This window comes from Heterocephalus glaber, unplaced genomic scaffold (genome assembly GCF_053883595.1).
Source record: "Heterocephalus glaber isolate CG9 unplaced genomic scaffold, H.glaber_assembly_v1.0 deba00001781, whole genome shotgun sequence".
Taxonomy (NCBI): domain Eukaryota; kingdom Metazoa; phylum Chordata; class Mammalia; order Rodentia; family Bathyergidae; genus Heterocephalus; species Heterocephalus glaber.
In genome coordinates this window covers 11,672,773-11,687,052 of record NW_028258467.1, presented here as the reverse complement: position 1 = coordinate 11,687,052, position 14,280 = coordinate 11,672,773, and the positions used below count along the sequence as shown (strand labels likewise).

The following is a 14,280-nucleotide window of genomic DNA, read 5'->3' as shown; positions in this document are numbered from 1 at the left end:
CATTAAAACCCAGGGTTCTGGCTATGAAATCCAGAGTTCATGCTCTGCTCTTCCTGCTGCGTGTTTCTGTTTCCTTTTTATAGATTTACCTTTGTTGTGAGCCCAGGGATTTTTTTTTTTTTTTTTTTGCAGGGTTGGGAGGGGTGGGTGGTGGTTGAGCTAGGGTCTCACTATGTAATTCAGGCTGCCCTTGAACTTGAAATGTAGCCCAGGTGGCCTCAGCCTCATGGTGATACTCCTCCCTCAGCCTCCCGAGTGCTGAGATGACAGAGGTACATCAGTAGTTTAAAAGTTTTTGGTTATTGGTTACATTTAATGCACTATTTGATATTTAGAATTGATAACTTCAGTATTAGCTCAGTCTACCATGCTTCTAGTACCAGAATTTTATGTGTGTAACCTTGTATAATCTTTCTTATGCACACAGACATTTGAGATGAGAATTCAAGGAAAAAAGGCTAGGCATGGTGGCACACTGTAATCCCAAGTACTCTGGGAGGCTGAGGCAGGAAGGTCACATGATCGGACCCAGCCTGGGCAACTTAGTGACTTAGCAAGACCCTGTTTAAAGATAGTTCCTTTTTTTTTTTTGGTACCGGGGATCGAACTCGGGACCTTGCGCTTATGAGGCAGGTGCAGTGCCACTGAGCTAAATCCCCAGCCCTGTATTGCTTTATCTTAACTAAAGATGGGGAAATGGTTAGAATATTTTGTCACCAATTTTTGTTCCTACTTCCTTATTGGGCTTACTCCAGTTTATTTAAATATTAAGCCCTTGATTCTTTTTTTTTTTTTTTTCCCAACGTGGTCTTGCTATAGCACGCACCACCAGGCTCAATAAATATTATTACTTTTAAAGAAACAAGGGGAAGCTAGGCATGGTGTTGCATGCCTGTAGTTCCAGCACTCAGGAGGTTGAGGCAAGAGAATCTCCTTGAGTTCAAAGCCAGCCTGGGCTATACATAGTTCAGGACCAGCCTAAGCTACATAGTGAGACCTTATCTCGAATGAATGAATGAATGAATGAATGAATGAATATTTGTGTGAAAGTTATAGGAGGTGACAGGAAATCATTTTAGCACAGGAACTAGCTCAGTAAATTATTGGCAGATTTGAATGTAACTCTTTCTTAATCAGAATTACATCCATATGGTCCTTTTAAAAATTGGTGGAAAAGTTCTTGACCGATTAACTTCCTGTCTCTTCAAGTTAGTATTTCCTGTTGTGGCTCAATTTGTCAGTCAGCACACTCAGTCTAGGAACACAGGTTTCAGGACTGGAGATAAATAGTACTACAGTTACTGAAAGCTTGGAGAGCTGGTCCCCCAGGGCCTCACCCCCACAGAAATACCACATTGACCACAGGGACACTGCTGTGGCCTGCGTGCCCCAACTTTGCTACAGCTGATGGCCAAAGGAAAGTCCGGCAAAGGGCTGGCGTAGTGCAGTGAGCATTTTTGTCTGTTAGGAAATTCACTGGCAAAGTGGGTTGATGCCTGTCTCACATAAGTGCTGAATCTACGTACATAAGTAACTATGTTTAGAAAATACATATAGTTCTACTGTGACAGTGTACATTGCCAATAGCACTGGCATCCTCTTCTGAAAGTTTTACAAGGTGAGAAAGTACTTGTTCTATTTCTTTTTTTTTTTTTCTGTACACTTACCTTTTATTTGGCCACTTAGCAAATTTCCTTATTAATGCTAATAGGTTTTTGCCATTGTCATTTGGATTTTCTAAATACACAGTTATATCAGCAAAAAAGATAATTTATTTTCCAGTATCCATACTGATTTAGTATTCTTAATACTTGTTCTTTTTCTTTTCTATTTTCTTTTCTGCCAGTTCTAGTAAATCTTGAATGCTTTCTAGGATTCTTTGAAAGCATTTACACCCTGAGCACTGCTTCTAGTTCAACTCTTTCCTTACCTTTTTGATTATATTAATGTTGTTTATAAATATTTTCCCCTGCTTTAATTTCAGTGTCCAGTAGTAATCTCAGAACCACAGCACACTGTCAGGGAGGGTCACACTTACTTCTAAAAAATTTAATTTGTTTTTTGTTACTCTAGCAACTGAAATTAACCTTTGAGAAAAAAAAATTAACCTTTGAGTTTTTAAATGTTTATGTACAGGGGCCAGGGATTTAGCTCAGTGATTCCACTGCTTGCCTTGGAAGCACAAGGACCCAAGTTCGATCCCCCATACCAATTAAAAAAAAAAAAGTTTATGTACAAAACAGCATGCCCAGTCTACTTTCCCAGCCGACCGTCTGGTCCATGATGTTGTCAGCATTTACTGTCACTGGTAACACCACACTTCTGTTTATGCAGGTGGAAGATGAGCTCAGTTCTCCAGTAGTGGTGTTCAGATTTTGCCAGGAATTAGCAAACTCAGGTAGGTGATTTTAAAAGGGTATATTTTTGTGTCTTTGTTTAAAGGCTTTAAATGTGGCACAATTTCAAGTTAAATACAGAGCCCACAATATTTTTATTGCTTCAGTTTACTGTGATTATACCACTGGTTCCCAAATACCGGTCTCTGGGCCTGTGCTAGAATGGCTGAGAGTCACTGAAAATAGCTTTCTTGTGCTGCAGTTCCCAGATACTTTGATTGAGTAGGTTAGACCTGGGAAACTCTGTTTTTAAAGAGTAACCTGGCAGGATGTGGAGCATGCCTGTAATCCCAGTACTCTGGGAGGCTAAGCCAGGAGGATCTCAACTTCAAGCCCAGCCTCGGCAACTTAGTGAGATGCTATCTCAAGGTCAAAAATTTTAAAATGTCCAGGGGATGCAGCTTGGTGCACAGGCCCTGATTCAATCCCCAGTACCTCAGCAAAACTGCTCCAAGTTCTACCAGTATCGTCCAAGGCACCATTAATTTTCAACGAGATGACTGCAGTCCCCACTCTACTGATCTGACTTCCCTGGATTGTGCTTGGCCCCTTTCAGACTATATGCCACATAGCAGTGAATGAGCATTAGAAGCAGAAATCAAATCATACCACTTCCTGCCCAGAGCATGGTAGTGTCCTCCTGTTTTGGTTGAATGAAGCCAGGCTCTTTCTGTGGCCCCCGAGGCCAGTGTGTTTTGCCCCTGCCTTCCTCTAACACCCTGCCTAAGCAGTGTACTTCAGTCCTACACACTCCCCTTCCTAGTGTACAGCCTTGGCATTTGCTGTCCCATCTGCCTCATGTGCATGTCCTCTCACTCTTGGGTCTCTGCTCAGCTCCCACCTCCTCAGAGCATCTGCTATGTCCTGACTGAAGGGCTCCATCCTACTATGCTGTGGCCTATGGTCGCCTTTCATGGCACCAGCAATGACCGGCAGATAGTGATTTTCTTTCTCCAGTTAGAATATAAGCTCGAAGGTAACAGAAGCCCTGCCTGCTTTGTCCATCCCAGGTGTCTGGCATAGTCCTGGGTGTGAGCAGGCATGCAGACTACTTGATGGGTCAGGATAAGTCTTGGGAAGCCCAGCTTGGATGCTTGGTGCTGTGGTTGACTGCACAGTGCTTGGTAGACTAGGAGTTGACTCATCCAAAGGCCTCCAAAACAAACTTTCAAAAAGTAGAGTAAATTCTTTTTCTGGCAGTGTATTCAGGTGTTATATAGTTTGAGAGAAAAAAAACGTGTGCTATGATAAGACTTCTGGCAGAATTATATCTGATTTCAGTAGGAAATCATGAGGCTATTCCCTTGGGGCTAATGATAGCATCTAAGTGAAGCGGAGTTGAATTGCAGTGTTTAAATTGGCCATGTTTTGGGGAGTGAATCCCTTCTGTTTTGGCCTCAGATCCAGTCTTTAAATCCGTCCCAGTGCCCAGCATGGCGCCCTCCACAGTCGGCCGGGAGAGACATTCCTGTGACGCTCTGAATCGCTGGGTAAGGTGGCAGTTGTCTGCCTTTCTCTTTACATCCCAGAGCAGCATGTCTGGGGTAACAGAAGTGCTCAACTTGCCCTGGGGTTCTTTTCTCAGTCAGATCGCTTCATAGTCACTCCTGACAGTTCTTCATGGCATCATTCCCTTAGTTTCCACATGGGACTGTTTATGGCTACACGGTGCCCTGGGGAGCATGCAGCTGCCTCAGAGGGCATCAGGGCCGAGCCTATGAGCACCTTTGGCAGTTGGGCAGTGTGGGCCAGAGGCATTGTGCTTCAGCGCCTTGTGGACACTGAAATAGCACCTCTTGGTGCTTTAGTCTTGGGTGTCCTGAACAGCGTAAGGATGGTCACACAACTGCCATTATAAACCATGGTGCCGAGTGTGTTAGGCAGCCAGGCAGTGGTCGGCATAGATTATGAGGAATGCAGATTCCTAGAATCTGTAGAATATCATGTTTTATGGTAAATGCACCATTTGCCACAGAGAAACACTGGGGCAGTGTACCAAATGTCAGCAGTCAGTGTTTGAGTGGCGTGTTGTGGATACTTTTGATATTTTGTTTACCTGCATTTTGTAGAGTTTTATAGAATGAATTCTATTATTAAAAAGGAAAATAAGCCAGGTGTGGTGGTGCAAGCCTATAATCTCACCATTCTTGGAGGGTGAGGCAGGGGAATTGCAAGTTTGAGCCCAACCAGAGCCACTTAGCAGCTTAGTGACAGCTTGTCTCAAAATGAAAGGACTGGGGCCAGGTTCGGTGGCTCATACCTGTAATCTCAGCACTGAGGATGGCTGAGGCAGGAGGATTACAATTTCTAGTCCCTCCAAGGCAATTTAGCAACATTGTCTTAAAAAATAAAAGGGTCTGGAAATATAGTTCAGTGGTAGAGCATCCCTGGGTTTGATCCCAAGTACCACCAAAAGTAATACGTAGTTTTAAAAAAAAAAAAAAAAAAGTGGCACAGGGTATTGTGGCACATGGCTGTAATCCCAGAACTTGAGAGGCTGAGGCAGGATCACCTCGAGTTCAAGGCCAGCCTGAACTATACAGTGAGACCCTGTATCCAAAAACAAAAACAAAAAAAGTGGCCATAAGTAGTCAAAGACCACCTGAAGATGAAAGGAAATGAGCTCCAGGAGCCCTTCCGGTCTGTGCTGAGTAGAGAGGGGAGGTGGGGAAGACGTGGTGTCCTGTGGTGTGAGAACATGCGTGCGCTGTCCTCTTCCCTGCAGCTGGGAGAACAGTTGAAACAGCTGGTGCCTGCCAGTGGCCTCACTGTCATGGATCTGGAGGTCGAGGGCATGTGTGTGCGGTTCAGCCCTCTGACGACAGCAGCAGGTAACTGGTCTGCGCGTTTCCCTTCCTTCTGGGAAAACAGCTCCATGCCCATTAAAGTCAGGCTGTTGGGCCAATTAAATCTGTCTGTCCGTCTGTCTATATTTTGCCGCACTGGAGGTTGAACCAAGCGCCTTGGAACAGAGATGCATCCCCAGCCCTTTTTTTTTCTTTTTTAGCAAAACATTTATTGGTACATTTTAGATATACAAAATGATAAGATTCATCATAGGGAATTTGAAATTCCTTTTTTTTTTTCTTTTGGTACTGGGGATCGAACTCGTGGGAACTTGTGCTTTCGAGGTAGGCTGCAGCACCACTGAGCTAAATCCCCGGCCCTGAAATTCCTTTTTGTATTTTTTGAGAGAGGGCCTGACTATATTGTTAAGCTGCTCAGGCTGGGCTTGAACTTGCAGTCCTCCTACCTCAGTCTCCAAGTGCCGGGATCACAAGCATGTGCTGCCCACACCCCACTTAATTTCCCTTTATGATATGCTGGGGTTTTTGTTTCGTTTGTTTGTTTTTTAGTTCATGTTTGCAGTAAATGATTACATTCATTGTAGGGAACTGATACATGTACATAACAAATCTAAATTCTTTTTTTCGCCCTATGATACTGTTTTGCTGTGGTTTCTAGCATCAGTTTTTGGAGGAGCTATTTCTTTTTTTTTTAAGGTAGCAAAAGTTTTACATTTATCAAAGACAGGAAAAGCGCATGTGTGGGACAATTGAGGTAGAAGTAGTACATTCTGCAAATGCGAGCGGGCCCCTGTGGAAGAGAGCACAGTGGCCACAAGGTTAATGGCCACATCCCCTTTATCTCCCAGCCCCCAGGCTGACATCAGGTCTATGCCTCATCGGAAACCTGCTGATCTTGCACCAGAAGTGAAGATAGCATTTTCTGATTGGTCCCATGACTAGCCCTTGGGAACTGTTTTTCCCCCACGTTGTGTCCTGGATCTCCATGACAGGTCACGCCCACTTGCCCAGCTGGCTGGCCACACCCTCACCTCCTGCCTCATTTCCCCAAAGTTCACCCACATTGAGGGTGTGGAGGTCTCTTATGTTCAAGTAGCTACTTCCAGCTGATAGGGGTTGCAGGGCTACCTTGTGGGGATTACATGCTGTCCAACTACCTGGGGATGCTGTGGCCCATGCTGGGCTAAAAACCTGCCTGAAGGCACTGAGACAGGAGTGTGTGTCTGTATGTCAAGTTTGAGCTGCCTGTTCAGTGGGAGAAAGGTTGGTGAATTTGTCAGAGTTGGGCTGTAGTGTGTATCACACCTGAAGCCTTGAATGGGTAAACTTTACTATTGGGTTGGAATCCAGAGCCCAAGAAGGAGCAGGTCAGAATATTTCCTGGCTGTCATAAAAGGTAGGCTCTGACAGATGCAGCAATTTAGAGATTTCTACATTTCCTGTGGAGGAGAAAGCATGGCGAAGAGGAATATTAGAAAAACTACCAAGAGCCTAAGAGCTGTAGCCCTAGCAAGATTACCCACATTATGGATCTAATTAAAAACAGGATCCTAATAGGTGCACATTTAAGATGTGGTGGATTAGGGGTCAGCTGTTTCTTTTCTTCAGGTCTAAATTTAGATCAGCATTCCATTGTAACTTCTCAAAAATAGCAGACTTCTGAAGTCACTTGAATCCCTGTGTTTTGATGTTGTGTGACCTTCCATTTTCTATCCCAAGGGTTCTTGCTCCTAACTGCCTTTTTTAATCACTGTGGGCCTTTAAAAACTACCAGTGGCTGGGCCACCTACAGAGATTCTGATTTCCTAGGTCTTTTCTCAAATGCATTTATTTGTCTTGTATATACTTAAGGAGTATACGATGTTTTGATTGTACATGGCGAAGATGAGAATCAGGAAGGGGCACAGAGCTCCCATGCCTTCTGCAGGCACAGGACCCTCCAGGATCTCCCAGGTGTTCAGAAACTCTGGCCATCAGCATCTTAAAAGTGGGAGACAACCCACTTTCCAGTCCCCCTTCTGTCTCTCTCAGACAGAAGCTATCTTTCTCTCAAATTTTTCCTACTCTTAAAAAAAAAATCTCCCTGGAATTTTAATAGGCCAGGGAAAGTTGACAGCCCCTGTTTGTTTTAGACACTTCAGAAAGCACTGTAGCCGAAATGGTGTGGATTTTACCACAGAAAGTCCTGGCGACTGTGGCCTCTGCACCATTCTCCAGGCCCAGTCCTCACTACCTGATGGTGATGTGAAGACTAAAGTGACAGGAGGAATGAATATGGCAACCATATGTAACAGTCATGTACTGTGTATTTCAAAAGAGCCAGAAAGAAGGACTTCGAATATTTTTGGCCAATGTTTCAGGAGGTAGAAGTGCTCATCCCAATTTGAACATTACACACTATATACATGTCTCAGAACATCATTTGGTACCCCATAAATATGTAATTTTCAAGCCTTAAAAACGATTTTAAAAAAAGATAGTATAAATTCGTTTGTGCTTTTTTGTGAGGTGACTCAAACATTATCAGGAAATGTTTGGTAGTTTATCATAAAGTATGTTCAGCATTTTTAGAAAGGTGTGTGTGTGTGTGTGTGTGTGTGTGTGTGTGTGTGTATATATATATATATATATATATATTTTTTTTTTTTTTTTTTTGTACCAGGGATCAAACTCGGGACCTTGTGCTTGCAAGGCAGGCACTGGAACCACTGAGCTAAATCCCCAGCCCTGAAAGGTATTTTTCTTTCGAGGCAGGTGTCAGAACCACTGAGCTAAATCCCCAGCAAGTATTTTTCTTAATGATATGAAAGTAGGAAAATGCTAAGGATTCATCCTGCAAAGAAAAAGCCATTGTGGACTTACTGATGGCCAGACCAGCAGCCTTGGGGCTGAGTCTGTAAAGCTGGGGGAGCAAGGTCGGGACACCCTGAGGCAGCAGGAGCGGGCAGAAAAAGGAGGCCTGAGCCCTGGAAGTGACTCCAGTTGTGGCTGCCCTGCCCTTCCTGGTGTCCCAGAACAGAACACCGGAGTACTTCCCTTTCCCTCCACTTGTGGTAATGTAGAGAGAACCTCTGGCTGCCACTTGTTTTAATCTGTAACAGGATGCTTATCACCAGACCAAAGCAGTGCTGTGTGTGAGAAGGGTCCGATTTCTACACTGGAGTTTCATTGTTTACCAAATCTGGCTGGAGCAGCCAGCTGTGCTCATTTTTAACCCTTGATTCTTTCATAGCTGGGTTGAGTGGCCTTTTTCTTGACTCCTCAGCTCCAGCTAAACTGACTATACCTAGAGCTTTTGGGTGTGCTAATGAGAGTGAGGAGGGGATTGATTCCCTGTAAGCCGTTCCTTACACATTTCTCAAATATTCTGTGAATGTTTTCAGTTTTAGGTACGCAAGGAGAGGATGTGGATGAGCTTGTAGCCTGCATCCAAAGCAAACTGCCTGTCCTGACCTGTACGCTGCAGCTTCGAGAAGAATTCAAGCAGGAAGTAGAAGGGACTGCAGGTCTCCTATATGTTGATGACCCCAACTGGCCTGGAATAGGGGTTGTCAGGTAAAGGCTTGGCTTGCCTCTTGATGTTGAAGACTTTTCCAAATAAAGCACATGGTGGGTCATTTTGTGAACCTGCTTTGAAATTCGAGATGAGTATATGGAGTCACAATATACTTGTCTGTCAAAAATTCAACTAGAACTTACGGGCATCTACAAAGGCCCAGTATCGGCAGGTGATTCAGCCCACCATTGCATTCAGCAAGGCAGACGTCCCTTGGAGTGAGTGTGTGCTCTGGATGTGCCTACTCACAAGTGCCTGTGGGGAGATGCCAGTGGGCATATGTAGTGGACAAATGCTTACCATCCAGGGTATATAGAGTATTTCACGTTGGTAAACACAACCGTTTCCAGGGAGACAGCACCCCACTGGCCTCTAATCAGTGCATGCAGCGCTGTCCTCTTTAATGAGGACTTTTCATTGCATATATCTTTTTCATTGTATATATGAGACCTCCAAACCTTGCCTCTCTTTCCTATAAAGCCAAACACTTAGGCCTTATTTATATTCTTGAGAGTTTTCAATCTCAAGACACTATTCAACCAAGCATGGTGGTGCATATCTATAATCCCAGCACTCGGGAGGCTGAGGCAGGAGAACTGCTGTGAGTTCAAGCCAGCCTGGGCTGCATGGTGAATTCAAGGCCAGCCTGAACTGCATAGCAAGCCCGTCTCAAAAAACCAAAACAAAAAGACACAGTCTGTGGCTCCTTTGCCCGTTGGTCTCCATATTCTGTCAATCTCTGCCTATAACCCTGTATCTCAGGAGACAGTTGATGTCTTTGACTAAAGTGCTGCTGTTTGATATTGTTTTTAGGTATGAACATGCAAATGATGATAAGAGCAGTTTGAAATCAGATCCAGAGGGAGAAAAAATCCATGCTGGACTCTTGAAAAAGTTAAATGAACTGGAATCTGACCTTACATTTAAAATGGGTAATTACTTCTTCTGTGAGTTAACTCAGCTGTGCAAGGGCATTTTCTAATTGGCTTAGACGGCTTCATCCATCTGGAGGAAGCTTCAGGTTAGGTCCAGGAGAAGGTGCAGCTCTTCTTGGCTTCCTTCATGGTCCTACAGTTACAAACAGGAGTGGCCCAGTCCTCACTCTCCACAGAAAGGGAGCCAAGCTTGTCTGCTGTTTCTTCCTGCAGGCCCCGAGTACAAGAGTATGAAGAGCTGCATTTATGTTGGCATGGCAAGTGACGACATAGATGTGTCTGAACTGGTAGAGACGATTGCAGTCACAGCTCGGGAAATTGAGGAAAACTCAAGGGTCTGTAAGACTGATCAGTGCTTTTTTCGGGGGTTTGCCTCCTCAGCTAGCTGGGATCATGAGAGAGGAAGCAGCCATGGAAAATGTCCATTCACTCATTCCCACAAAGTTTGTAAATGTCCCTGAGATTGAGGCGTTGTGCCAAACACGAGTGCCAAGGAGGCCTGACACAGTCCCTGCCCTCGGGCCGAGCAGGCAGTGGGGAGATACCCCCAGGTGTAGTGAGTGCTGTGCAGTTACAGTAGCTGCACATGCCAGAAGGCTCCTGCCTGCAAGCTCAGTGCGGAGCTCCTGAAAGAAGCTGGGCCTGAAGCCAGGTGAGACGGGCATCTCCGGTAACAGGGCTCCCACAGGAACAGGCCTTGCTGCCTGCCCAGTTGGCACAGAGGACCAGGAGGAAAGCCATTCGTTAAGCCAGATGTGTCTGAGAGCAGACACATGCTTGTCATTTGTCCTGCTTTGAGTAGGGGTCAGAAGAGAAGGGAGTTTGAAGTGAAGTTGAGGAACCAGTTCCATTCACTGCTGGGTGGACCCTCAAGGTTTCTTCCAAACCTGACAGTATGACTTCCACCTTTTTCTCCTTGAATGTTGAGTGGGTGATTTGTTTTCTAGTGACAGGACATTTGGGATGTATTTTCTCCTCTGTTGCCTATCAAGTAAGGGTGGTCACTGAGGTGTGTGTCTGGGCCTCCACAAAGCATTTTACTGTCTTCTCTTTGGCTTTCACTCTGGCCTAAAAATGCAGACTTCCATTCCTGATATACTTCTGTAAAACATCCCCAGTGCTGTGCCAGAGGTTCCTGTAGGCCCCAGAAAGAAGTGTAGGCCATTAATGCCTTTCTTGGTCTTATGTAGCTTCTGGAAAACATGACAGAAGTCGTCCGGAAAGGAATTCAGGAAGCTCAGGTCCAGCTGCAGAAAGCAAACGAGGAACGACTTCTGGAGGAGGTGAGGCTCCGGGGCCAACTCTGGGGCCGCACTGGGCAGGGAGCCCAGCTCGGCCGCTTGACCCTGAGCAAGGGTTATGTTTTGCAGGGGGTGTTGCGGCAGATCCCCGTAGTAGGATCTGTGCTGAATTGGTTTTCTCCAGTACAAGCTTCACAAAAGGGAAGAACATTTAACTTAACAGCAGGTAGGACTAACTCATCTTGGCTCGGATCTCATTTACATGGGAGTTTTGACCAGATGCCGTTAGTACCAACACCCCTCATGCTGCAGTCTTTTACGATTGCTGGTGTCTGTCCCTGGGTCTTCTGGAGAGTCCCTGCTGCCCTGTTACATTTTTCCAGTCCCCTCCACCACTAAAATAGTGGGAAGGCAGATGCTCGTTCCTGCAGTAAGCAGAGTACTCTCCATTGAATCCACAAGAACCGGTCCACTGGGCATCTGAGCTCAGGGTCACTGGTCCTTGCAGTCCTCGAGTGTCCTGCCCAGCACAGGGCTGCTTTTGAAAGGGGAATCCTAAGGTCAGAGCACACAGCACTACAACATTTAATTTCAAACCAGGCAGCCAGAAGTAAAATCAGTTGCTAGAATTTGAGGAAGATATTAAAGCCCAGACTCCTCCTTTCCTGTTCTGCCAAAGAAATAACATTCCTGAAACCCAAGGTCCTTTCCCCAGGAAATGACCGAGTTGTCACAATAGCAGGAGATAATCTGCCAAGGCTCAGCCTTTAGCAGAGGCGTCCATTCCTTGTTGCTAAAGCACATTCCCCAGGTGAGGCTGGCTCCCCAGGCATGCTTGTGTACACCACTGCCCCAGTGTCCCCAGGGACTTGGGAGAGTAGGGAGGGAGATCTGACACTCAGGGCGGGGCCACTCAACCCAGCTGTCTCTGGGTCTTGGCATGTTTTGGGAAGGCACAGGCAGAGTGGCATCACCCAGGGCAACCTGTGCCAGGAGCTTCTGCCCATGCTTCTTTCTCCCTGGCAGGCTCTCTCGAGTCCACAGAACACACATACGTCTACAAAGTACAAGGCACAGGAGTGACACCACCTCCAACACCCTCAGGCATTCGCACCAAACAGAGACTGCCAGGTGCGTTACCTAACAGTTTGAGTTCAGTAACTTGGAAGAAAATTGGTTGTTTGGGGGGAGGAAAACAGACCTTTGCGTCATGTTTAACAGTTTTCCCTTGTTTGAGGTTAACTTGCATTCCTTTGTTTTACTGGTTCCTCAACCCCGACTCCTATTTTTCTGTACTTAAGACCATGTATCACTGTCCCTTTAAATAACCACTCAGTAGCCTTGAAACTCTGCCTTAAAGAAATGCCCTGGTGGCACTGTGGGGGTGAGGTGGGGTCTGAAGAGCTGGCTTATTTTAACCATGGTGCTGGTTCTCCTGAGCTTGTCTTCATGAAGAGGACTTCAGAAGTTCCCAGCCTGGGGAGCATGATAGAATCACAGTAGCAGTTCTCAGTTCATTCTTCATCTAGAATGTTTGAGGACCAGAAATGCCAGGATTTTTGCCTAAGCAGTTATAAAGCAAAGCAATAACCAGGTGCACAGACAGCTTTTGTCACCAGGCCTCCTCTCCAAGCTGTCAGCACTGTTCATCCCATCTTTTCCCAGGTCAGAAGCCTTTTAAGAGGTCCCTGAGAGGTTCAGATGCCATGAGTGAGACCAGCTCGGTCAGTCACATTGAAGACTTGGAAAAGGTGGAGGACATGTCCTATGGGCCCGAGCAAAGCACCCTAGAGGCCCGCAGCCCAGAGCAACCTCCAGGGGCACCGGCCCCTCAGGCCAGCCAGACTGAAGCCCTCCAGAACAGGGCCCAGCATCCCGAAGATGACCACCCGCAGGTGGAGGAGCTGGAGAGCTTGAGATAAAATTCAGGGTTGGATTGCGACTGTACTGTCATTTCAGGGAAGAAGTTACACTAAAAGTGTGAACTGTGCCACATGTTCATCCAGTAGAAATGACCTGTGCTGAGCTGGGATTTTTGCACAAATACATGCCTGAAAGCCAGGCTTTCCAGGAGGGCAATCGATTGTTTTATGTGTATGTAAAACCACATTGTTTCTGGCCTGCCCAAAGGTAGTAAAACGACTTTCCCACTTTTATTCCCAAAGAACACTTACAGTTTCAGGTGCTTGCCACCTGAAACACTCACTCTCATCTTTCTAACATAAGCTTACGTGTAGATCGCACACAGTGACTTTTTATTAGGACTCTCCAGGTTCTGTGCTGTGCTTCCGCAGAGGCGAGGCAGTGGTGGCCTTGGTCTGTTGTAATGGGCTGTAGTGCAGTGGTGTTGCAGTGGACACTGGATTGGCTGGCTTTGTCCAGAGCCCTCTCCTGCCGCCCCCAACCGCTGCTTTTCCTGGAGACTTAAGTAAGGACTGTGTCCACTTGAGCCGTGGCAGGGCTTGTCTAGAGCTGTCCTTTGCCACAAATCTTTTCTCCCTTTCTATGCTCTTTGTATACAAATTTAAGGACTTGTCTAATTAGGAATAACTGTTGAGTCTCCTCCTGATCATGTATTTATGTGTGTGTACGTGTGTCTATTTTTAAATACTGGTAAAGCTTTTAAATCAACATAAAGGTGCAGACTGCGCTCGTTTCTGTCCCAGAGAGCCTGATGCTAATATGCTGTGCAGCACTACACGGGTTGAATGCTAAAGTAAGCTCGGCCTTGACTGTCTCACTTGAGAGGTTTGTAGCTTCTCTTCTACTCACAGCTCACCCTGGGTCCTGCTCAGAAATGAGAGCCAGAAAAGTCATCCCTCCCAGGCTGAAATGACTGGAAGTAAGTTCCGAAATTCCTACCAGTTTCTATTTTCCCAAAGTACTACGTCATTTCCTTTGTCCTAAGGTTGGGCCCTGTGCCTTTTTAGACCCGCAAAGTCGAGCAATGGGAAAGTTAAGATGGTGGGGAATTCACACTAGGTTTGTGGACTAGTGTGGGAAGCCTTAGTTATACCACATTAAGCCTGTAATTACACTGATTTGATGTGATTTTTGACATTTGGCACTTGTCAAAAAATTTTCCTCTTATTTTTTGGTGCAGATTAAACAGTCTTCCCTGTTTATCTGGTGCAATGAAGTATAGCAGATAACATGGGAGAGGGGTAAATCATCACCTTTAACAGGATTAATTTTTAAATGTTTTTATATATATATTTGGAATTGTTAAATCAGTTTTGCTGAAACAGAATTTCACCCTTGAGATACTATTTGAATGTTGGTTTCAATAAAGGTTCTTGAAATTGTTACTAGGGAACTCAGTTTATAAACCTTACTATTAATCAA

General features: G+C 45.5%; 1 protein-coding gene across 5 annotated transcripts in view; it reads left to right on the top strand.

The window, feature by feature from the left end:
- The window catches only part of Pdxdc1 (pyridoxal dependent decarboxylase domain containing 1), a 57,031-nt gene extending 42,788 nt beyond the window's left edge, over window positions 1-14,243 (top strand). For 2 of the 5 annotated variants that reach the window (XM_087202775.1, XM_013065631.3), the window contains 10 exons: window positions 2,335-2,398; window positions 3,798-3,886; window positions 5,122-5,227; window positions 8,587-8,758; window positions 9,573-9,691; window positions 9,908-10,029; window positions 10,885-10,977; window positions 11,050-11,161; window positions 11,962-12,066; window positions 12,601-14,243. In XM_087202775.1, the coding sequence (XP_087058901.1) occupies window positions 2,335-2,398; window positions 3,798-3,886; window positions 5,122-5,227; window positions 8,587-8,758; window positions 9,573-9,691; window positions 9,908-10,029; window positions 10,885-10,977; window positions 11,050-11,161; window positions 11,962-12,066; window positions 12,601-12,857 (1,239 nt within the window). In that variant the 3' untranslated portion in view covers window positions 12,858-14,243. The remainder of the gene's footprint in view (window positions 1-2,334; window positions 2,399-3,797; window positions 3,887-5,121; window positions 5,228-8,586; window positions 8,759-9,572; window positions 9,692-9,907; window positions 10,030-10,884; window positions 10,978-11,049; window positions 11,162-11,961; window positions 12,067-12,600) is intronic. The other 3 variants (XM_004864902.4, XM_087202776.1, XM_021244351.2) reach the window with 3 other exon arrangements.
- The last annotated feature ends 37 nt before the right edge of the window (window positions 14,244-14,280 follow it).